The sequence below is a fragment of the Cydia splendana genome, chromosome 23, assembly GCF_910591565.1.
Source record: "Cydia splendana chromosome 23, ilCydSple1.2, whole genome shotgun sequence".
NCBI classification, from domain to species: domain Eukaryota; kingdom Metazoa; phylum Arthropoda; class Insecta; order Lepidoptera; family Tortricidae; genus Cydia; species Cydia splendana.
In genome coordinates this window covers 4,457,886-4,483,450 of record NC_085982.1, presented here as the reverse complement: position 1 = coordinate 4,483,450, position 25,565 = coordinate 4,457,886, and the positions used below count along the sequence as shown (strand labels likewise).

Here is a 25,565-nt window from a genome sequence, read left to right as displayed (position 1 = left end):
TTTCCCTTTGAGTTATTTGTTGTTATCATCAGCGAATTTTTTGTCACAATTTGGCGCCCCTAATATCTTGCCGCCCTAGACCCGGCCCTACTTGGCCTTAGGGCTAATCCGCCACTGATGCTTAGTATATTAATTTTTTATAATGCAAAGAAAATATCACTACCTCTTTAACTTGTGTCATGAAAGGACTGGAAAAGAAAGAAGTGTTTTGCTTCATATAGGCTATTTGACAATTTTTTGACGTCACCATGTAACGTTAGAAGCCGTTTCGATGTATGGAAAACAATGAAATTGCGATTTTGTCGTTGAAATATTGCGTTTATGTATATATTATTTATTTTTTCTATCTACATATTTAACTAAATTTAGTTATAAAATTCAATGTGTCAACAACCTTATTGGTCACTTGGAGCGTTAGCAGTGATTTTACTTACTTAACAGTAAAATCTTTTAGGTACACTTTGTTCTACGAGCACTCCGTGGACGGGCTGCCCATCATGAGACCGACCTTCCACGATTACCCTGAAGAAGAGGAGACCTTCGACATCCAAGACCAGTATTTACTCGGTAAGTACCTCGATTTGATTACGTTTTTGTAGTACAATTAGTACTTACCCAAAATGAGCGGTAATTATATAATTCAATTGTTTGGACGCGTTCGGATGGTAATATAAGCAAGCACTGACTATTGAGCGAGTGAGAGAACGTGTCATGAATGTGTTAGCGAGAGATTTGTGACCTTCGCTGTGAAACCGTACCTCAAAAGGAAAAAACGGAACCCTTATACCTTATAGCAGCGGTCGGCAACCTTTTTTTTGCGTAGTTTTAGTAGCATAGTTAACGATGAGTAAGTTGACGCGGGCCGCACTTTGTTCATATTTATGACTTTATCAGACATTGTCGTTTCTCAATATTACATAGCCAGAGAGGCTCGCAGGCCGCAAGTGACAGTTTCACGAGCCGCATGCGGCCCGCGGGCCGCAGGTTGCCGACCGCCGCCTTATAGGATCACTCGTGTGTCTGGCTGTCCGTCTGTCACAGCCTATTTTCTCCGAAACTACTGAACCAATCAAGTTGAATTTTGGTACACATATGTAAGTCTGTGACCCGAAGACGGACATGTAACGTAAATAAATGAATTTTAAACATGGGGGGCACTTTTGGGGGGTAAACGGGAAAGTTAAAAAATTAAGTTTTTCAAACTATATCGTGTTACATATCAAATGAAAGAGCTCATTTTGAGAATTTCAAATGTATTTTTTTTATAATTTTAAAATACATAGGTTAGACGTTATTTAAGAAAATAGCCAAAAAATGACCATTCCCCCCTTTATCTCCGAAACTAGTGGGTCTAAAATTTTGAAAAAATATACACAAAATAGTTCTTTACCTATAGATGATAGGAAAACCTATTAGAAATGTGCAGTCAAGCGTGAGTCGGACTTAATGTACGGAACCCTTGGAACGCGAATCCGACTCGCACTTGGCCGGTTTTTCGAACTGTCATAACAATTAGCCGCTATAGAATCTATACTATATGAAAACAAAACAATGACGTCACTGTCAACTTACTTACTCTTTATAGTTCTGTCGGATTTGTTGAATAGAAATTGTGTCTGAAAATAACTGCGGTCTAGGTTTTTCTAACATTTTCTGGTGCTTTATTTCGTGCATGGTGTGAAATACATAATTTATTTTAAATACAGGAAACATCCCGATTATTTGCGATTAAAAATATTTCAGTCTTTTAATATTTTTGTAACTCAAAAATATATTTTTTGTCCAAATCATTTACTTTCAAGAATTCTAAATGGCTGACGAATTTACATAACACAATAAATATATACTTCCCCAGGCGATGAGTTCCTAGTCCGGCCCGTGACGGAGCCCGGCGTCACCAGCGTGAAGGTGTACCTGCCCGGGAAGGCAACCCGCACCCTCTGGTACGACGTCGACTCCTACCACGCGCACGCAGCCAACGGATACTTCACGCAGGACGTCAACATTGCTAAGGTAAATAACACGTATACAACTAACTACCATATACATTTGTTTAATGAGTTCTTGATACTATCTTGATCTAACCTCTCTATCACTCTTGCATATTCGAGCGATAAAGAGGCAGATAACTAAATTTCGATTTTCGCGTTTCCCGGTAGGCCCTTGTTAACAAACCGCCTTGATGCATCAATGTCATATTTTGTCGTCTGTGAAAACTTGTCAAAAAACAGTTTAAGGCACAGTATGTATAAGTTACTCTACGGTTTACTAGAGGAGCTAGTGCTGCACTCTGGCGGCAGAACATTGCAGTAATACTCCCTATTGAATAGGATTTAAATTTCATCGAACTGAGGAGGTACTATAGGTAGGATCTTGGGCCTTAGGAGATTATAATATTATTATTGGAATTTCGATGATCGCGGTCTCGTTTTGTAGTAAGGTGGTGGTACTAGTGCTCTACATGCTAATGCCCAATAGATGACACCCTGCTATCACCTCTATTGACAATGACTTAAGTTTTAAGATGACATGTACAGGGACCGCGTCGAGCACCAGTTCAGTCAGCAGCAGAAGTTGCTAAGCGGGCCAGGTGTTCAAAATGATCTTGACGCGACTTTATTGTTAAGAGAATAAGAGCGTGTCAAGGTTATTTTGAACACCTCGCCCGCTTAGCAACTTCTGCTGCTGACTGAACCACCACCTTACCTTAAGCCCCGTCTCCATGTCGCGCGGCAAACTATAGGACATTGGCTCGCGAGCCAACCCGGTATCCATTGCGCGCGGCTGCCTCGTGAGCCAATGTTCGATAGTTTGCCGCGCAATATGGAGACAGGGCTTCAGATTATAATTTTCCCTACATGACACCCAATTCGTTTTTATTTGTTAAGTATTAATGTTGATTTATTGTTTGTAGATCCCGGTGTACCAGCGCGGGGGCAGCATCGTGCCGCGCAAGGAGCGCGTGCGCCGCTCGTCCGCGCTCATGGCCGCCGACCCTTACACTATCGTCGTCGCTTTAGATGCCAACGTGAGTATTATATTATTTACAATACATATGGTGCTATTTTCCCGCACTAGTGCGCAAAATAGCACTTTTCGTGTGTATGTCAAAAGTTTAAAGGGCCATATGTACTATAAAACGTTGTACGTTACACGTGCGAATATGTAATTCGCAACTCGTGTCGATTTAAAACACTCCCTTCGGTCGGGTTTCAATTTATCGCCACTGGTTGCGAATTTCATATTTTTCGCACTTATATCGTAATGTACTAAATTACTTACTATTGCTAAGTATTATACTTTGGCAAGCCAGCTTTCTTAGTAAAAAAAGGCGGCAAATATTTCAAATTTACTAGATCGATCTCCCATACTAACTTTTAAACTTTTAACATACGCACGAAAAGTGCTATTTTACGCACTAGTGCGGGAAAATAGGACCATATTTCCTGTAAGAAACATTACGATCTTCCGCCTCCTCCTTTTTTGAAGAATGTTAAAAATTGGGACCTATTCGGCCCGATTTGAACTTTGAGATACGTCAAATATTACGTCTAGATACGATATGAATTATATATTATTCTGTCAGTGTCAAAAGTGACGTTTTTGTTTACGTTTACGTCTAGATACGATATGGATTAGATATGTCAGTGTCAAAAGTGACATTTCTCCAAACAAAAACGTCACTTTTGACACTAACATCTAATCCATATCGTATCTAGACGTAATATTTGACATATCTTAACGTTCGAATCGGGCCGATAGGCTCTCCTAACATTACGCGCGAGCGATTAAAACACGAAAATAATTTGGTGTGTAAAATTTGCAGAACACCGCTCACGGCTCGCTGTACATCGACGACGGCGAGACATACGAGTTCAGGAACAACAAATACATCTACGCGCACATCGACTACGAACCCAGCGGGATCACTTACTCGTGAGTACAAACAGCTACACTCGTGGACCTTACGCCTTTTGTAATAAGGTTTACGAACTGTCAGTTAAGTGTGGTCGATGCATGAATCTAGTATTAAACTGGATAGGGCATGAGTGGTGGGGATAACTGACAGAACGGGATAGTCTTATGTATCTTTCAGTAGGAGTAGCAGCGAAAGCGCTATTATTGTTTGCCCTTGTCACAGTCTCAGATATTTTTTGTTCCCCGCCTTAAATTTAGTATGGATTATGGTGGGCAACAAATAAATTCGACCAATCATAGTGTCGCATTGCGTATGTTTTGTTCCTCACGGAGGCACGCGTATAGCACTTCTATAGGATGCTACCTTCTATGGGTCGATGGTACCTATTGTTTCACTTGATTATTCACAACCTGATAATAGCTTACATATGTAGTGCATAATTGTTTCCCATCGTATTTTCTCGGAAACGTTCGTATTTGTCGTGCTGCTTCAGTCAACATCAGTACGTTTTGTACCGAGACTGACTGAAATAGCAAGACACGTTCGTACGTTTCCGTGAAAATACGATGGAAAATAATTATGCACTACATCTGTAATCATTTGTAGGTTAAATGAAGCGCCCCCTTTCTGTGGGGATGTACATCATATTTAATTGTTTAGATGTTTGGTGCCCCCCTAATAATGTCAGGAGGAGGAGGCACGAAGAATTTAGTACATGGACTCGCCATTTCCAATATCCGTATACGATGCCGGAGACCAGTGCCATAATGCAAGCGGGACTGCAATATAATTATGCGCGTGCGATAGAGATAGGAAATGGCGGGTCAGTGTACGAAATTCTGCGTGCTTTGCGGCGTTACTTTACGCGTGGTGACCTAAGTGATTAATTTGCTTATTGATTATCGGTTATTGATCTCATTTGTCACAGTAACGAGATACAAATTTACAAGTATATAAAGGTACTGATTCGCGCTTGGCCAATGGCGAGGGACCGAGGGCATAGTTTTGGTCAATGATGCTTGAAAATTGTAACTCGTGTTTTTATAAAGTGGGCTCATGTTGGGCGGAGATTTTCTTATGTAATCTCATGCTAAAACAGAGTAACATTACGAAAATATATAAAAAAAAATGTTTATAATTTTAACTATGTACTCAAAAAAACTTTTTCGCATTAATAACCCTAAAATCTTTTCCAGTTTCGTCGACTCTGCCAGCTACCCCACCCGCTCGTGGGTAGAGCGCATAGTCATCGCCGGCATCAAATCCCCGCCCAAGACCGCCAAGCTCCTACAAGGCGACAAGCAGCTCGCCCTACAGATGACTCTACATAAAGGCAACGATGTTCTAGTTGTGAGAAAACCGGCCGCCAGCATGGCGCAGCCTTGGAAGATTGTGTTCAGTTATTAAGACATTTTGGAAGTTATTTAATGTTTGACACCATTTTACTGGTACCTACTTACCTAACGTCACTGACAGGTTCATTAGAAACTGTCAGAATAGAATATTAATTGTAATTCTGTTCCCAAAAATTAGCAAATGGCTACCATTTTGGTACAGGCCAAAGCATGGCCCGCCCCCATGCTTTGGCCTGTACTGTAAGGTATATGAATAGAAATCAAAAGTCAGGAGGCCAATCCAACTACCATTTTAATATCAAAATGATGTAATCTTTGATATTATTCGCGCGTACATTTCGCTGGTTAGTATCCGTAAATGTATTATAAAAGGACATCAAAATGTCAGTTCGAATTAGGGTCGGTTGCACCAAACTGTTCGTATCGTTAAAGAGTTCGCTAAATTTTTATGTATGGAATGTTTAATAGTAAAGCGCCTGGGCGCGTCGGCTTACGTTGATCAGTCTGTCAAATGTGGTTGGTGCAACTGGGCCTTAGACTGTAAGCTGAAGTGTACTTTCGGGGACAGAAGAGTCAACTTTTTAGCGTGTCTTTGATCCTGATAAGGTAAAATATAGTGACTTCAAAACTGACCGTTGGGGGAATGGTCGGACAGACAGACAGACGCACGAGCTATATGGGTTCTGTTTTTTCCTTTTGAGGTACGGAACCCTAAAAACATCAGGTTGATTTGAGTTTTAGTTACCTCCTTGCTAAGAATAAAAAAAGCTCTCTGAAATCGTGTTATGGCCCCAAATCAAGCGCACTCCAGTGATAACTCTTGTATTACCAGTATTTTTTTTTGTTTATTATAAATTAGGCAATTCGCTAAAGAACGCAAAACGCCATTGTCAAGGCAAATTGAACCTTGCGTTATTTTGATACATACAAGTCGCATTGGCGATCAAAGAGATATATAAAAGTCTTGTGATTTACTAACTTTATGTGGTTTTTATATGTAATTAGATCAATATAGATACTCCTTATTTAAATTGTGTACGTACGCTATGTTTTATAATATATGTACATGTTGTTTTCATCACATAACATAATGTAGAATGAGACATAAATAGTAGAAATTAAATAAAATGGAACTAATAATTTTCCATACTAAATTGTTGCCATGTTTAAGCATTTTACGTCAAAAATGTGACATTTACGTAGGAAGTGGCGCCCTCAATAATTTTCTACAAATTCTTGTCGGACTATATGTCTGTATAAACTTTTTACATTTAACTATTGCGTGAATATTTCAAAAGTAAACTTTAATTTTAAGTTAATAAAGGCGTTAATCGTTCAATGGCGTATTTTTTTTTGTTTATCATGTAATAAAGTATAAAGGTACCTACAAACGACCTTTGGAAAGTTACCGTGATAGTAAAATGGAATAAGTATATATTATATCCAATCATTTACAAATAATTTCTACATTATTACTATAGTTCGTTATTTTTTAGCATTAGAAAAAAGGTAAACAATATTGACGTGTATTTTTATTGAAAACCACTTTTGAAAAATAAGTCACGGCAAATATGTAACAATTATGAATCAAATACGATTATTTACATTCTTTTGCTTTCATAAGTAATAGTTACTGATTTTTAAAAAGTGTTTTTCAATTAAAAGACACGTCAAGATCGCGTAGTCTTTTTCTAATGCTAAAAAAACGATTTCATTCGTAATGGTATGAAAATAAGCATCTACCCACGGATTCTTATTTCCCAAAATGGTAATGAGTGTAATCAGTGTAAATAGTGTAATGGCAGAGATAAAGGAATACAAAGAGGCGTAAACTAGTGCTAAATATAATGCAGTAACAAATTTTGCGGCTATGATTTGGTACCATTTTGTGGTAACAACAGCCTGTTCTGTTTTTATTTTCCAGATTACAAAATTACAGTTAAATTGGCTAATTTACTTTCCAATTATCTTCTTTTATGTACGTTTTGTACTAAAATTATTGACTGTCATTTGTACCTGGGATGTAAAGACAAAGTTTAGTTACCGCGTTACTTTACGCGTCTTAGTATTATCTTGTCTATGGCTTTACCTACAAATTGTGTTAAAATAAATGTGACGTTATCTATGAAAAGGGACCTTATTGTCGATGGCGCTTACGCCATTACTAACGATGCTCCCATATATAAACAATGCCGCGCGACGCTGTGCGGCGTAAGCGCCATCGACAATAAGGTCCCTTTTTAATAGATAGTGCCCCAAATAGTATTCGAGATGCGCGAGTCACATACAAATACTGTGAAGAGTAAGGGTTTATCATGTTTTGTGATAATGAAGACGTTTTTTTGAATATGCAACCCTTTTATTTCTCCTTTATATATCTATGTAATATATACATTTTAAGGTGGATCATTTATTTACATAGTAACGATATCAAATCGCTAATGGTATTTACTCAGCTGTTCTTATTTTAAGGGCTTCTTTTAAGAGCCCATCAACGTGTACACTAGCGCCACTGCTAAATAATCGTGATTATTTAAATTTAACGATAGGTATTTAAAAATGGGGGCTGCTACGTAATGTATTTTGTATGTAAGTACCTTTTGAATACATAAACTAGTTGCGTCCAAACTTAAAACGGCCGTTTTTGTTTTGAGTTCATAGATCGACGAATCCAGCAACATAAAAACTCGTTTGATGTATTCAAAAGGTACTTAAATACAAAATACAGTACGTAGCAGCCCCCATTTTTAAAGACCTATCGTTAAATTTAAATAATCACGATTATTTAGCAGTGGCGCTACTGTGCACGTTGATGGGCTCTTAAAAAGTAAATGAGCCATTTTATTAAAAGCTGTACAGTCACCTGCAATAATAGGTATGTTATAGAACGAAGGCCGCAAATATATCTGACACGATCTTATTTGTAGAGCCATAAGAGCGTGTCACATATTTTTGCGGCATAACATTCTCAAATATCTAATATCTTACAGTGACCTTGAATTATTTCGAACCGGCCGAAGTAAGTACTTATGCGATATTACATAATTGAGGCACATACTTAACATCATAGAGTCAGACCGAGGTAAGTCTGCAACGATTTTGATAACACACACGGTGTAAGTGTAATTTTAAACGTCAAACTTCTATGAAATTATGACGTATAAATAACACTTGCACTGCGTGTGCTATCAAAATCGATGCAGACTTATCTCGGTCTAACTCTAGAGTCCAACTAAAGCTGCATGTAACAAACAACAAGCGGCAAAACTACTCGAATAGTTGCAAATATATCGGTACTGAAAAGGTGCTCAGAAATATCGAAACACTACTCTATTATAAAAGGCGTTACAGTGCATATTCAGATATTTTTGTGCACCTCGACCGCCCCGATATATTTAATGGCGAATGAACAGTCAGCGTCATATAGTAGGTAGGTAGTAGGCTACCTACTATACGACACTGACTGTACAGTAAGATGCATAGATAACTGACCCCCCTGCAAAAAGTTTCTATGTAGGGAGGGTCAGCTATCTCTGCAGCTTACTGCGTAGTGTTGCATCAAAATTGAATCGTATGTATTTCAATTAGCTTTGATTGGATCACGTTTGCAAATACGTTTAAGACTAGCTTGACACTTAATTAAACGAAAAAAACACTTTAATTATAACTTAAGTTCTCCCTAACAATATACTTTTACATAGCCACAGGTATACAGAAACAATTATAAACTACTGAGATATAAGTATAAGAAAGTTATAAAAAAAAAAACTTTAATAAAAAAAACCGCTCCCAGTTCATATCTGTTTCAATCTCTTATTAAAAGCCATAACTACTATTAGACGACTTCATTGTGCTTGAGGAGTTAAGAAAAAATACCATACAAAAATGTACCTTACTCCATTGATATAAGAAATAACATGCATGTTTAGGACCTGTACCATATTCTTAAACCTGTGGCATTCTCCCGTGTGGAACTAAAATGGCTATACATGCATACCTTCTATTTTTAAAGTAGGATCAAACTTAAAGGGAGCGTGCATGAACTATAGGGGGCAGCATAGGAGCCGTCAGATGATTGGCGCGAGGCGTAAATGTGAAGTTTATGCTTCCGATGTAGCCCACAAGATGGCAGAACCTACTATGCACAAGAAAACGTATGAGAACGGTAGGTGGTAGCATTGATAGCACTTGCTTTAGCAATATACATGTTTATGTTTGAAATTCAGGCCGCAAGATGGCAGAGTATCTTGTTCTGTCAATCAAAAGAAAAATGTGGTAACTATGTATGGGATGCATACAGAGTTACTGCGTTTTAACTTTGAGTAGCAGTGCGAGATACGAGATTTTTTCAAAGTAGTGACGATTAGTGTTTCTACCCTTTTAGTTCAACACGGCAGTACTAATTAACAAGCAGGCTCTACGCTACTTGAAGAATATCCTGCTAGGCGTATCTTCATTAGGAAACTCGATAAAGGGATGTGTCTGTTTATGTTCCAACATGGTCTCTTCACTAGGAAACTTCTCTCCGCACACTTCACATGTCGCTTCTATCTCCTCCATACCTTCTGTCTTCTTTTTCTTGACACTTTTACTTTGAGATGCTTTGATTTCATCTTGCTTAGATGTTGATTCGTTATTTATTTTACCGGTTAATAAGTATTCTTTCATATTTGAATGCTTCGCTGATAATTTATGCTGTTTAAGCCTATTCTCCGATGTACATTGATATTCACAAATAAAACAAACATATTTCATATCACCTGTATGAATTTCAGCATGCGTTTTCCTTTTTTCAGGCGTTGCGAAACGAAAATCGCAAAATTTGCATGGATACCTTCTATCCGGAGAATGCAGCCTCATGTGTGATGTTAAAGCGTTCATATCTTTGCATATCTTCCTACATTCTAAACACATTATACCCTTTTCGATAATGTCACTGATTTCGGGTGTTTCTGTGCTGTGATGTACTCTTCTATGTGATGTTAGACCTTTTTGTGTGATGAAAACTCTTTGACAATCTGTACATTGGAATTGTAGCTCCGATTTGACTTCCCGACTGTGCTTGTCTATCTGATGCCTCGCTAATTTATCTGCCTCGTGGAACTGTAGTTCACATTCCTCACATTTCCATGCTTGTACTAGTTTCGAAAATGCTTCTAGGACATCTAAGACTGACTGGCCTTCGACCTCAGGATGTGATGTTTTTGTGTGATTGGCAAAATCTATTATTTTAGGGAATGTTTGCTGGCAATGCGGACAAATGTAAGGTTCCTTGTGGTCGTCCATGACATGGGACTTCAACTCTGAAAGTTCTGTACATGTTTTAGAACACATAAAACACCTCATCTTTTTGCCTTTAACAATCTCTGAAATAACTTTGTATTCCATTAATTGAACTTTCTGATGTATTTGTAAATGTTTGAAGAGCTCTTTAGGCGTGTTGTAGTCCGTGGGGCAAAATTTACATGGGAATTTCTTCTTGGTGTGGAATCGTCTCCTATGTAGCGTCAGTTCTTCTTTGTCCTTGAAATTCTTTGCACATGTATGGCAAGGGTATGTTTTTTCTTCAGCAAACAAGTTATGCGATCTTAAACAAGTTTCCATGCGGCTTCTTCTTCTGAATACTTTGCCACAAGTGCATTCATAGCCTTCCTTCTTAAGTGGTTCTGCAGGTTTCTTTTTAATTTTTTTCTTTTCTATCTTAGTATTAAGATATTGTTCCTGCTGTTTCGTCTCTTTCTTAAGTTCTATCCTGAATTGTTTCTCTGCCTTCAATCTATTCAAACGCCTAGTTTTCTGCCCTTGAATGACACCTTTTGCTCGTTTCTCTATACTAGCATGCACTGACAAATGGTTTCTAAGAGACGCTGTGCTGCGGTACATGTTCACACACTTAGGACATTGATGTGTCTTTTCTGGATCTATTTTTTTCTTCTTCGCCTTTAAAAGTCCGTAAGCCTCTTGCTCTAGAGTTAATTCGTTTCCTGTGATAGAGTTTAATAGGAAGTCATCATATTCTATGTCGTTAGGTAGGATCTCTTCCGGATTCCCTATCTTAGATAGAGGGACACTGCCACTATGTGACATGGGGTGTATTTCCATGACTAATGTTTTGGTAGTCTTTGACTCTATGAGCCCGTCCTGCGGGTTGGTGATGGTTGATGTTGTGTTGATCACTTTGTTTGAGATTAGATGTGTTTCTGTTACCGTCAAGTCTCTTTCTTCTTTCACGCTTAAGTGAGGGTCCTGAAAATATCATAAGTTGAAGTATTAAGACTATTAAGTTTTAAGACTATAAATATTTTGCTGTGCATACTTCAGAGGACTTCCCTCGTCCTCCACTTGACAATGACCAGGTTCTTTATATTTTCCCATAACTATAATAAGGTAAAAGCACCAATGATCGACGCTGCACCAATGTTCGACATGGCACTTATGTCAAAGTAATAATATAGTTTAAGTTTGAACAACAATTTTTTTTCTTTATTCAAAATTAATTCCTGTCACTTTAACCTAAAGTACTTATGTCGAACACTGGCTAAAAGTGTTGATCATTGGTGGTTTTCCCTTAATTTTATAAAAATTGAACAAAGAATAAAGAAAGCCAAAAGCAAAACTAACAATTAATTTAAGTAATATTTCAAATATCAAAGATAACCTCCCCAAGGTCCTAGCTATAGTACTCATTCAGTTTGAGGAAATTTAAATCATATTCCATTGGAACAGGGTTTGCATTTGTTTCGTTCAATTTTCAAACAAAACCAAAATCAACTCTATTCTCTGCACTAAAGGTTCAAATTTCAGTGGCAAATACTGGATTTTTTATTTGTATGGCTGGGCCTTAGGAGGATGGCATTAAGACAAAACCTGATACTTACATCATATTCATCATTCTCATATTTAACACTGACCCCATCCTCCTGCAGACACGTTTCCACATTCCCAAGAGCAGCCGCATCATTGCTGTCCATACTCCCAGTCTCCATGCTCCGAGCCCCGACACTCCCATCATCAAAATTCGGGAAGTCATATGATATCATAGCATCATCTGCCAAACATTCTTGTTTCACCTTTTCTTCTTCTTCCGGATCTATTATAGGCAATATTGAATCTACTTCACTTTGTACTTTAAACTCTTCTAATATCTTACTCTCTATATATTTCCTGAAGTTAACTGGTTCTTCCTTCACTTCTAGTTGTATATTTTGATAGGGATCTTCTTTTTCAGTTTTTAATTGTAGTTCTACATTGTGTTCTTCTATAACTATGTTATTGTCCAACTCCTCCTTAATTGTTACACTATCTGTTAGTTGGTAGTTTGAGTCTGTTTGGAGGGTATTTTCTAAGGCCATTGAGTCTGTAGAAAAAAAATGATGCTAAAGTTTGTGACATTAAAGATAAGTGAAATTAAAAAAAAATCTAATTGGGATCAGATTAAAAAAAAAACGAAATAATAACAAATAACAACGCAACAACGCAAATGCAGGTAAAGTAATAACTGGCTTTTTGTCTGATTGTTATGCAAATTTATATGAATGTTTAAGCAATGGAGAATTAATATGTAAATTTCTACCTACATCGCGTAGCAAAGTGTATTTACTGTCGTATCAAATGCATAATAACAGGTCATACTTAAATGCACTATTTACAAACAGAAAAATATCGGTATGCATTCCGCGATAAGTACAATTTAGTAGTGAAACTTGATAATAATACAAATCTAAACATCCTCAATTATAACATAACTACATAAATGCGAACGAGATTGTAATAAAGCCAATTATTTGTTCTGTTATTATTCAATAAATCACAATTACCTTCCATTGCGAAAAGTACTATAATCCGAACATCTAAAATTAAGCATTCATACGCAATCCCATGTGTCGGTCTGCCGATGGCAAGTAGGAGACACTTCTTTATTAGCTTCTTTTCTTGCTTTGAGCACGGAAATTGAGTAATAATTAAAAAAGGGATCCATTTGCAAGATCTACACCACTCTAAAACGTAGTGATTATATGCTCTTTGCACTCCTTCAGCGAACAATAATTAATTTTGACAGATTGCAAGTCCGGTATTGCAAGGGCTAAATTTTAAACTCCCTACATAGTATTTTTTGGTAGGTACTCGATAAAATACTTGGTATTTTGTAACAGGTATTTTCTAGTTACCAATTTTGATGTAGCAACAAGCAACAAATACGTCACGTCGGCCATTGGAATTGGTTTCAACGATCGCTTCCAAGTCTCGTTCGGGCTACGTTGTACTTTTATAGAACGCAGCTATAATTTGTAAGTGGTAAATTCCGAAATTTGGCATGTAAACATATTTTACGTGGTTCTAAAACAAAGTTATAACATGTGTTACAAAGATATTTTCATTGGCAGGAGGCTATGGCGAGTTCCGTGGACCTTAAAGTTGTTATCCAACACATCGTAAACGGTACCTTGGCAGACAATTTGTGTCTAATTTGCTTGAAGCCGCTGGACGAGCTGAATGAACATATTTTGACTACAATATGCAAAGAAGGCAAGGAATATTGCATAGCAGACGTTTTAGAGCAGGTTTGCCACGTTAAGGTTAGTATCCAAACCTTTATAATATTACCTACTTTTCTAAAACACTTGCCTTTTTATAATCTAAACACTACCCTATTTTCACCAGTTTTCAGATGTTATTCAACACAGGGTGTGTTCAGATTGCTTTGTAACAGCATCAGCTGCCTTTAAATTCTTTCTCTCAGCCAAGCGGAGTCAAGAAATCCTAAATTTCTACACAGAAGAACTGCAACAGAATATGGACTTTATTAATACAGACTTGCAAAACTCTGAGGACTCAATCTGTATATCTCTGCCATTATTTACCCCAAGTGTTCAAGCATATGACTATGATTTAGAAGGCCTAGCGCTACAGAATAGCCGTGAAAATGCAGATGATAATTCTGATATTGAAAAACATATTTCTGCTATTAAAAAAGAAGTTGTGGTCAAAGAAGAAGTGATGGATGAAGATGATGATGTTATTGTAGTCATGAATGATAATAAACCTTCTTTTTTAAAGCCTCAAGATGGGAATTTAGTGTTAGTTGATAAAGTTGAAGAAAAAAAGTATATGAAGATGTTTGGTTATTCGGATAAAGTTAAAATTAAAGTTGAAGCGGAGACGGCGCAGAAGAGTAAGAAGCGGAAGAAAAGGAAACCGATGACATTCATGTTCTGCAGCCAGTGCCCTGTCAAATATAGATTTGGAGCTAAATTGAGGGATCACATGAAAAATGAACATAACATTGATTTATTTGTGTGTCGGGTTAGTATATTAAGTTGTCTTACTTGTAAGAACTTACTTCCCAAGTACAATTGCATGTTTTTAGATATTTTCTGTGTTTTGACGGATCAGAATCTCTATATATCAACTTAAAAAAAATATTCTTAACATTCCTCTAAGATCAGTTACTTGGAAAAAAATCCTGTTTTCTATTTATGGAGCTCTATTTTTTTCATTAGGTGGGCTAAATAGCTGATAAATTCACATTGAATTAATGATTTTTACTTATATAGACTGTCAAGCAAATCTTGTCAGTAGAAAAAGGCGCGAAATTCAAATTTTCTATGAGACGATATCCCTTCGCGCCTACATTTTTCAAATTTGCCGCCTTTTTCTACTGACAAGATCTGCTTGACCAACTATAATAACACAAGGCAATGCATCAAAGTAAGGACGCTGATCATGAAGAATTTTGTTCATTGACCTGCCAGATCCAATCTCTATGATGCGCGTAAATATATTGCTGTCCTGCCAATGCTGGCGGTCAATGCCAATGTGCGAGCGAGACAGCAAATGTAAATTAAGCCTTCCCGCCGGTTCGGCGTGGATTTGGACCTATATCTACACCCAAGGCCAAAAGTATGGAAACAAGCTTATACTTTGATAGAAAAGTTTGATTTTATATTATTCATTGACGATTTGAAAACAATATGGTAAAATTAATAATAGAACATTTGAATAGTAAATTACTCAAATAAATGCTGGCTATGATAGAGAGGAGGATTTTTGTATGGTGTCCATAGAGAAATAAGCCCTTTTGAAAAGACTGTCCTCAACTATCATTGTTGTCCTAACTTTTTTATATCTTTTCGACAATATTTTAGGATATTTTGATATGTAGTGAGAATTTTTAATATTTTGGGGTTGCCCAATGCAAATTTTAGGATACAAATATACAACAAAGATAGATACATGAGACATTAAAGAAAATAACGTAGTTTCCATACTTTTGGCCTTGGGTGTAAATTTTGCGCTGGTTCAATAGCCTCGGACAAATCAAACACCCGTTTCTTATGAAAGGATGTAAGAACAGAAAATATAAGATAAATAATGGTCCCTAGTCCCTACACTCATCCCCAGTACCGTGGTGCAGGTATGCGCGCGCGAAAGAGATAGGAATAGGCAGGTGAATTACAAAATTCTTCCCTCTTCAAGGGCAAGCCTTAATTTAGCAGTGTAATTTAAACATATTCAGGTATGCAAGGCCACAATGGAAGATGAACAAGAGTTCAACAACCATTTAAAAACCCACACAAACACACACATATGCGCAATATGCAACATGGTCTTCAAAAAGAGAGACACCATCATCTCCCATCTCAAGAAACACGAAGCCATGCACCAAAGCGCTATGACAGGCTCGCATATCTGTGAGCTATGCGGACAAGTGCTGGCAGATGAGGACCATTTGAAACAACATTATGAGAAGAAACATGATAAGAAATATACTTGCTATTACTGTGGAAAGATGTATAAAGGAGAAATAAGCTTTGATAGCCATATAAAGAAGCATGAAGAGCATTTGCGAGTTAAAAATACGTGAGTAAACTGCCTTAAAATAAAGTGTCTCTCTTTCCGAGAAATAAGTAGTCAAAACACCAATTTCTGCTGATTTTATAAAAAACCGGGCAAGTGCGAGTCGGAGTCGCGCACGAAGGGTTCCGTACCATTACGCAAAAAACGGCAAAAAAATCACGTTTGTTGTGTGGGAGCTCCACTTAAATATTTATTATATTTTTTTTATTATTTGTTGATATAGTGGCAACAGAACTACATTATCTGTGAAAGTTTCAACTGTCTAGCTATCACGGTTCAAGAGTTACAGCCGGGTGACAGACAGACGGACGGACAGCGGAGTCTTAGTAATAGGGTCCCGTTTTTACCCTTTGGGTACGGAACCCTAAAAATGGCTGTGGTTTAATATTGTGAATGAAAATTTTTCCCATTTATCCCATAAACTAGCGCGCGTCGTTACTATAAAAGCTTTTATTTCAGCTTTGATCTTAAAAGTGATCACAAAAAACTGTGTTAGGAAATAAAGGGACTTCAGAATGTCGGGTAATTCCTAAGATCACCCTTAATTCCATCATATTAGAGTTCACTTTCGGAATTAAATTACCTGACAATCTAAAATCCCGCCCCTTCTTTTTAGGGTTCCGTACCCAAAGGGTAATAACGGGACCTATAGGGTCCCTAAGACTCCGCTGTCTGTCCGTCTGTCTGTCACCAGGCTGTATCTCATGAACCGTGATAGCTAGACAGCTGAAAATTTCACAGATGATGTATTTCTGTTGCCGCTATAACAACAAATACTAAAAAGTACGGAACTCTCGGTGGGCGAGTCCGACTCTCACTTGGCCGGTTATTTTTTTCAAAGAAATATTTGTTATTATGAGTAGAATTACAACAAATATTTTAATAAACAATCTTCTTTTACAGGGACCTAGCCCCAGCTCCCAAGCCTCAAGAGAAACCCCCAAAGAAGAAGGATAAGAGATTCCACTGCGACCTCTGCGGTGGCAACTTTGTAGATGAACGGGCCCTAATGTGGCACACGAGGTTACATACTAATGAGCGGCCGCATATCTGTGAGGTAAGTAGCACTAGTCAGGGCCGTCTTAAACTATGCTGGGGCCCCAGGGCACATAAGAATTTGGGGCCCTTTTGGAAAGTAGAGAAAGCGAATTAAACTAATATTTTTCTACTAAGATCTTCTATTTATTATGAGTAATCAAATATACTGTTACTGTCTGTCCTTCGGGGCCCCCTGAGGATGGGGGCCCTGGGCGCGGGCCCCGTGTGCCCCTATGGTAAAGACGGTACTGACCATAAGTCAGCAGTAAGTAAGAATGGGCCTACCGCGAACACCGAAGTTCGCAAATTGCGGACATCTTTCTCTTTTACTCCGTCTCCATCCATCCATCTTTCTTTTTTTTCGTAATTAGTATGACAGAGACAGATGCCCGCAATTTGCGAACTTCGGTATTAGCGGTAGGTCCTCACTCACGGATGTCAATCACTGTGAAAAAATGGACTGTGATCAACTCTGGCATAGAGAAATACATAAGTTTAGGTAAGCCACAGACAAGACATCCTCTAGACGGACCTTAGAGCAATTATTTAATGAAACCGATGCTGCCAAAAATACAGGGGAGCGGGGGACTAGGTGAGCGAGTCCCGTGTCGTGATTGGTCCGTTCAAAGACACTTGGGCGTCACACAAAGACACTTGATCGAAAATGGAGTAAAACTACCGTATATTTGTGGCAGAGGGGGTAGCGCGACTAGGGTCAGTCTGGAGGATGTCTTGTCTGTGAGGTAAGCATAGAGTGCTCACTCCATACATCAGTTTTGTTACCAAAACGACTTATTTTCGTAGTCGACATTTAACGTCAAGTAGCGGAATTATGAGTACTGCTACTCGACAATAGATGTCGCGACGAACTGATGTATGGAGTGAGCACTCTATGCTTACTTAATCTCTATGACTCTGGCTAACGTGGGATTCGAACCCACATCATATCAATATTGTATAGATCGTAATGTGCTAGTAGTATGTCTCGCAATAAAAAAGGATAATCAATATATTTATTAACCTTTTGAACGCCAATTTGCCGTGCCACTGACGCCACGGGGGTAAAATTTAGTTTTGTGAATAAATAATGCCAACCTAAAAGTGGGGTGTTTTTCAGTAGATTTTCATCAAAAAACGATCGACGGCAAATGCGGTCTTTGGCGTCGTTGTCACGATTTTGCGTTGACGTCAATTGCCGTCTGTGGCGTTCAAAAGGTTAACGAGCGGATTGGAAGTCTAGGGGGAGGCCTTTGCCTAGCAGTGGGACACCTTATAAGCTCGTTAAAAAATGTACTAATAAATTAAAATGTATTTGATTTGTATGACAGATATGCGGGCGCGGCTTCGTGTCGGTGAACCGGCGCAACCAGCACGCCAAGTGCGCGCACTCCGCCCCGTCCCGGCGCTGCCCGCTGTGCCCCTCGCTGTTCCACCTGCGCTCCATGGTCAATACGCACATCAAAAAGGTGGTGATGATAACGGTCATCCTAGACTTGTCCCGGCATAGTCGAAATTTTCTCACATGTTTTTTTCGGTTCAAACCCTAATATTCTAACCCTTTAGACCCACTTGCACCATCCCATTAACCCGGGGTTAAGTGGTTTAACCGTCAACCCAGTGTCAAATTGTACTGGTAAGTGGTAACCATGGTAACTCCAGGTTTAACCGGTTAACCCCGGGTTAGTGGAATGGTGCAAGTGGGCCTTACCAGGCTAGGCACTTTAAACATGTGTTATATTTTCAATGAGTAAGACTGACCTTCGATTGTAATTTTGAAATGTCTGCCTGGTAAAGGGTTAAAGAAAAGGCATTGTTTAGTTCAGAGGTCTTTAAACCCCGGCCCGCGACGCGTTCCAATCCGGCCCGCCGACACCCCGGCCCGCGGGAGCCAGGCTCCAGGGGTTCAGCCCTAACAGCAGCAACGCAAAAGTTTTCTGAGACGCAATATGGGCCTCAGGTAAAAAAGTTTGGAGACCCCTGGTTTAGTTCAATAATTTCAATATTCATTTATTCCACGAAATAATTATAAATCATTGTTATTTATACCATTCCAGGTACATCTTAAAGCCCACAAGCGTCGCAACCGGACGTCCAAATATCAAGAAGTGTACTGGCGGACCGAGCCGGTCCCTATACAAGAGCTCAGCGTGTCCATACAGAACGAGATCTTAGAGCTGAAGGCGGCTCAAGAGGATAGTGAGGACAGAGGGTTCGGTCCTGACTGGGTTCTGGGTCCTTAAGTCTTTTTGAAAAAAAAAAAAAACTAAGTGCGCATGTGACACCCCTGGAGTTGCAGGCGTCCATTGACTACGGTGATCGCTTGCCATCAGGCGAGTCGTATGCTTGTATGCCAACGATGTCGTATAAATAAACTGGCTGTTATTTGAATATCAAGAAGTGTACTGGCGGACAGAGGCTGTATGTACCTATACAAGAGCTCAGCGTGTAGGTACATACAAAACGAGATCTTGGAGCTGAAGGCGGCTCTAGAGGATACTGAACAGTTCAAATAAGTGTTTCCTTACCTTCAGTTCTTGAAGGCAGCAGTGGTTTATAGATAGTGTAGCAAGCTATGGCTATTGGTGTATCAGAAGGTTTGTAGTAGTAGAAGTGAAAAACTTGTTGGTATGTACAAGAATGATAATTTATTTACAAAACTCACGGTATTTATACACAATTTGAGAAAAGCAAGAAAGAGACGTATTTACAATAGAGTGAGATGGAGATATACGGTGCGCGGGCGCGTGCCAGAGCGAGAGCGCGCGCGTGCCACTGCGCAGGCGCGGCGCGTGCCGCGCTGGAATAAAACTGAGTTGGCCGCCGGCGCCAGCCCTTTCGCTCGCCGGCCGCCGTGGAGTAAACATCGCGTCGTCGGATCGCCGTGCCTCGCTTCGCTGCTACGCGCTCGCTGATTGGAAGACACGACGAGATCGACGAGGATGCTGCAGGCTCCGGATATTAAACTGTCCTTCTCGGGACAATATAAAACTGCTCTTCTCAGAGCACGCAAACTGCCCTTATCAGGGCGACGTAAAATGTTCTTCTCAGAGCAACATAAAACTGCCCTTGTCAGGGCACGTCCTGTTTCTCTGTTTAATCGCAGAGTGTCAGTCGATCGCAACTGTTCTTATCAGAACAATTCTGTGTTTCTGTCAAAACACATGATGTCAATCGAGTGTTCCCACAATAGTAAACACTACTGGTAAATAATATTTGTTCACACAAGGCGGTCTAGCATCAGTTGCGTTTTCGCGAGTCGCGCTCGGGCTAGATCAGGGTTGCGAAATTCCTCCTTTCGGGCATTCTTGGCTCCGTTCGGCTCAGCATAGCATGATTCGTCCCTGAACTGCTGTCAAACTTCTGTCTTGTAGGAAGTTTCCTTTCTGTACGGTAGTACTATTATTTATTATGTGGCTAGATGGAGGCGCGTGCGAGAACGCAACTCATGCTAGCTGTTCAGGTTCATATTAAACTGTTTCAGATTCACCGAACTTCCTCCGGAAAGACCGCGTACTGAATAGCCGGGTCCACACAGCGAGCATACGCGCGAGGCAATTTCCTCGCGCACAAAACGGCCCTCGGCCGGGCGCATGTGCTCGCTCTGTGTGGACCCGGCTAATACTTTCAATTTTAAATTATTTATAACTAATCATGTCTAAACACAAGCAACAAGCCTTATTGAGTTTACTGTGGGACTAGGTCGATCTGTGTAAAAATTGTCCTATATTTATTTATTTAAAAAGTAAGAATGTAAATAAAGGAATGATAATTGACTAAAATATTGTTTTTATTTCTACTACTTTCGAAATGTCATGTTGTACCTAAATGACTTCAAAGTGATATTCAAAATAGGGTATCGCTACAGGCTTTTTTAAATTGCCTAACTAGGCACTACGAGTAGTGCCTTATACAACGTGACCTTAGCCATTGGACAAACCCTGATATCCCACGTAGGGTTACTTCTCAGAAATGCTCTAACGGTAATATTTTTTAGGGTTCCGTACCCAAAGGGTAAAACGGGACCCTATTACTAAGACTTCGCTGTCCGTCCGTCCGTCCGTCCGTCTGTCACCAGGCTGTATCTCACGAACCGTGATAGCTAGACAGTTGAAATTTTCACAGATGTATTTCTGTTGCCGCTATAACAACAAATACTAAAAACAGAATAAAATAAAGATTTAAATGGGGCTCCCATACAACAAACGTGATTTTTGACCAAAGTTAAGCAACGTCGGGAGTGGTCAGTACTTGGATGGCTGACCGTTTTTTTTTGCTTTTTTTTTTATATATGGTACGGAACCCTTCGTGCGCGAGTCCGACTCGATCTTGCCCGATTTTTTTAATTAGAACAAAAATACAAAAATAAATTATCAAACAAAAGTTATTTCCAATAATCGACAACAAAAAGAAACATACTGTATTAATCATTGGCAGTGCTTTTGACAATTTGTTTGAAAATGTGCGGCAATGATGACATTTGTCACAAGTCAGAATCTTAGTAATGTCATAAATAAAAAAGATAATCAAAACGATCGAAGAAGGTTTCATACTATTTATTACCTCAGGAGCTACTAACACATACAGGTTGCTCCAAAGTAAAAAAATCGTAATTTGTTAATTTCTTCGTAACCGCTACACCGATTGTTATGATACTTCGTATACTGGTTCTAAATACCCTAATGCATATTGTATATTTCGGCTTTGTCCAATGGCTAGGGACACACTGTATATTGATCAGACAACAAGCTATGTTTTGCTTAAAATATGCACAAATATCAGTTTAAAGGTTTTATGACTTTTAAGGAGGAAAAATAAACGACAAAATAGTCCTTTTCTTGTAGATTTTATTTTTTTTGTTTTCATGTTTTCTAGATATATATTTTTTCATATATAATAAATTGGCTATCGTTATATACAACTTAAAATTATCAAGAAGGTCCTTAGCATCAACTACATTTGAGTCTTATAGCTACGTGGAATAACTTTCGTAAATTAATTAAATTAGACATACAATGAGTGCAACATTCAGTGAATTTTGTATATAACGTATGTACAGTAATTTGGGATTAAATTCGATAAATAAATAAGTTTTAGAAGAGAGACGTGAAGAGAATTTCGTTTCTTAAAACATTTGATAGGCGGTTTACATTCTCGTGCGAGCCACGAGACGCGAGTGTAAGCGGGGGGGCTCGTGGCTCGGCTCGCGTGGAGGAGCGGTTTTTTGGGCACGAGTCAAAGGGGATCGCGCGGGACGCGCGCTTACGTTTACACTCGCGTTCGGCTTGTCATTCGGTTACAAACCTTATGCCGTTAGTATTTAAAATCGATTAGCTCGACGAGCTTACGAGACGAGCCACGAGGTGAGAGTGTAATCATTAGCTCGACGTGCTTACGCGCTCGAGACGAGCCGAGCAACGAGCCGCGAATGTAAACCGCCTATGATAAGTTATAATGTTTTTATGTTAATAAATGGTCTATCTATAAGATCAATACGGGTAACTGTAACTGGCCTTCATTAGTATGTACTTACACATTTATTAATGTTTAGTGTGAATTCATACATTACATTCCACTAGTAAATGTATGAACTCTTAATAAACAAATTAATGTGTAAACAGACCCTAACGACCTTAACACAACAAGTATTGTATATTGACTACTATTCAAGAGTAGATAAGAAAAAAATCTTAAAACTCTCACCACTGTAATATTTAGTAGGTAAGACAAATATTCAAGGAACGAAACTACCCTCCAAATCTTGAAAATGTAAGCACACTGAACTCGAAAGTAGAAGAAAAAAGAATGATTCTCATTATCTAAGCGGCCTTTTTACTTTCATAATACATTGTTATTGTACAGTAACTTTAATTATTAGCTTAGCAACCATGCCGCTAATAATTTTGCTGACTGTACCAGTCAAGTGTAAAAAAAATGGGTGTAGACAACTTACTCAAAAATATGTCCCATAGTTACTATTTCGCTGACACAAGAGCACATGGGACATATTTTTGACTATGATTTGTGCACCCATATTTTTACACTTGACTGTACGAGTACATAATAAAACCGAGGAAATAGGACATACCTTCTGTACTAGTACTAATTTATGTTCTGTCTTGGGTTCTAGGGAAGATATTGATATGTATTTTTAATGTAATAGTGTATAACTCACAACTCACTCTCTGCCACTGTACATAATAGGAATGTTGAGTCTTGGCAGTAACTTTTGAATTCGACTTTAACTTTTTCATATAAAAAGCAAGTACAGATTAGTTACCTATATAATAAATAGCCAATATTGAACGTTTTAATCAAAATTAAGTGGAACTGGAGGATGACTTTACAAAATTGCTTGGCATAGGTACAGTCAGCAGCATGAGTTGATAAGCGATCGAGCTTTTCAAAAGTATCTACGCACAACTTTATTGTTAAGGGAGTATAAGCGCGTGCAGATCATTTTGCTCACTTCACCCGTGTTCCTACTTTTGCTCCTGACTGTACTTGAACAACTTGAAGGGACTACAATTTTATACAAAAAATACTTTAAGCCTGTTTACTACTACAACATGTAAACATATCTTTAATTTGTATATACAATCTTTTCTGACACTGACCCGCCCGTTCCTCTCTCTACCGCACGAGCGTAATTATATCGCTGTCCCGCCCACGTGCTGGCGGTCAATGCCATTGTGCGAGCGGGACGGCAATATAATTACGCGCGTGCGAGAGAAATAGGAAATGGCGGCTCAATGTAAGTCTTCGCGCTTAGCGTCCATACAATAAGCCTTTATAAGGAAGAGGGAATATAAATATTTCCTACCTGATTTTGAACTTTATTTCAAAGTGATCTCGCTCTGTGTAGACCCGACTAATTCTTCAATTATAGGGTTCAATTTTGCATAATTCCTGACACCCTTATGCCTTATAAAGGGTTAACATTCATTGCCACCCAGCCAATCAAGACGTCCGCGCCAGGCCACAACAAGTTCGTCATATAAAGCAGTAGTACCACGATCCCGACTATCGGCTCGTCCGGCCTGGGAACGAAATCATAAAATACCCGATAGTCGGGTTTTCGGCACTGAATGTGTTAAGTAAGGCAAATCTGAAAGCCGCTTAGATAACCGAAATACGATAGTGTAATTCAATAATATATAAAATAAACCTGTATAATATCTTTCTTCCACTTTGTACTCTCAAACGTTCAACCATTTGCAAGGAAAAGTTATAAGTACATAATTGTATCAATCGTTACTTTAGTCAGTCGAGTCACAATTAATTGCAACGTAAAATATTGTATAATTCAAGAAACTATTTAAATTTATCGAATAAGTAAGTACCTACAGATATCGAATTTATTTGTTGCCCACCATAATACATACTAAATTTAAGGTGGGGAATTAAAACTAGTGGCTCTGTGAGCTGTAGACCTCGCGAGCAGAGCTTGAAATAACATGGTGCTAAGAGCTTTAAATACACCGTGTTTTTTTTGATTTCCGTTAATTTCAAGGGTGCATTCCTGAGCTTAAATCAAGTAACTTTCTCAAAGATACCGATGTTCTAATTAAGTCCATTTCGGAGATAATCCATAATTTAATTTTTTACTATAAGGCCTCTACAAGCGTGTACACTTGCCTTAGGGCCGGCTTACATATTGATTAGTGTTTAGAATGAGTTCATACATTTGCTACTAAACTTAAGTACAATCTCGGTCGATTGATGTACGAAATGACATTGATATGTCACAGATTTCAATTGTTTGGTTGAGTTAAATGTAATGCCCGTGTTACAACAACGCTATATGCTACATTTAATTACTTTTTAAACAAAAAAAAAAACAAAAAAGAAAACAAAAAAAAAATTTTTTTTTTTAAATTAACTATGCCATTTAGTTCTTATAAACGTACTTAACTATACCCCGAAGTTAACGGAATTCAATAAAAACACGGTGTATAGTAAATTAAAGAAAAACAATACGAAATTTATGTGTAAAAAAATACAAAAAGTTATAATATCCCAGCATACAATTACTGGGGATCGAACCCAGACCCTCTGTGCAAACAGAAAAAGCGAACGTTTACAAACTGAGCCAAATATTTCTTAGATGGGTTGACGAAATTTAGCTACTCCTTCTCAAATTAAAATTAGTTAAAATTAAATATCTAAATACCGCCTAAACCAGCGATAATTTTTTTCTGCATTTTTTGCTATTAACTCTGTAAACATGTTTCAAAAAGAAAAAAGTCTTATGATATCGATACGACTATTTGTTTAGGCGCCAGGTATCACGACTCCGCCATTTTTAAAAATTTCCAAAAACCGGATTGACAAAAAAATTTTATTTAGTCATAAAATTCGGTCACAAAATTTCACGAGAATCGGTTATGAATTGCGAC

General features: G+C 38.4%; 3 protein-coding genes across 3 annotated transcripts in view; 2 read left to right on the top strand and 1 right to left on the bottom strand.

The window, feature by feature from the left end:
- LOC134801887 (neutral alpha-glucosidase AB) overlaps window positions 1-7,869 on the top strand; it is a 34,109-nt gene extending 26,240 nt beyond the window's left edge. Inside the window, exons 17-22 of the mRNA XM_063774540.1 lie at window positions 455-567; window positions 1,856-2,013; window positions 2,915-3,028; window positions 3,827-3,936; window positions 5,116-7,372; window positions 7,522-7,869. Of these exons, the coding sequence (XP_063630610.1) occupies window positions 455-567; window positions 1,856-2,013; window positions 2,915-3,028; window positions 3,827-3,936; window positions 5,116-5,326 (706 nt within the window). The 3' untranslated portion in view covers window positions 5,327-7,372; window positions 7,522-7,869. The remainder of the gene's footprint in view (window positions 1-454; window positions 568-1,855; window positions 2,014-2,914; window positions 3,029-3,826; window positions 3,937-5,115; window positions 7,373-7,521) is intronic.
- A 1,659-nt stretch (window positions 7,870-9,528) lies between these two features.
- Window positions 9,529-13,266, bottom strand: LOC134801814 (zinc finger protein 181-like). Its single transcript, XM_063774438.1, has 3 exons — window positions 13,092-13,266; window positions 12,153-12,631; window positions 9,529-11,520 (listed from the first exon to the last, which is right to left on the bottom strand). Exons 1-3 carry the CDS (start codon window positions 13,096-13,098, stop codon window positions 9,697-9,699), a joined length of 2,310 nt encoding a protein of 769 aa, XP_063630508.1. The 5' UTR covers window positions 13,099-13,266; the 3' UTR covers window positions 9,529-9,696.
- Window positions 13,267-13,485: 219 nt separating this feature from the next.
- LOC134802026 (myoneurin-like) lies at window positions 13,486-19,625 on the top strand. The gene is made up of 7 exons (XM_063774643.1): window positions 13,486-13,562; window positions 13,659-13,850; window positions 13,936-14,577; window positions 15,791-16,134; window positions 17,035-17,188; window positions 18,498-18,635; window positions 19,224-19,625. The coding sequence occupies exons 2-7, from the start codon at window positions 13,665-13,667 to the stop codon at window positions 19,407-19,409; spliced, it is 1,650 nt and encodes a 549-aa protein (XP_063630713.1). The 5' UTR covers window positions 13,486-13,562; window positions 13,659-13,664; the 3' UTR covers window positions 19,410-19,625.
- Window positions 19,626-25,565: the final 5,940 nt, after the last annotated feature.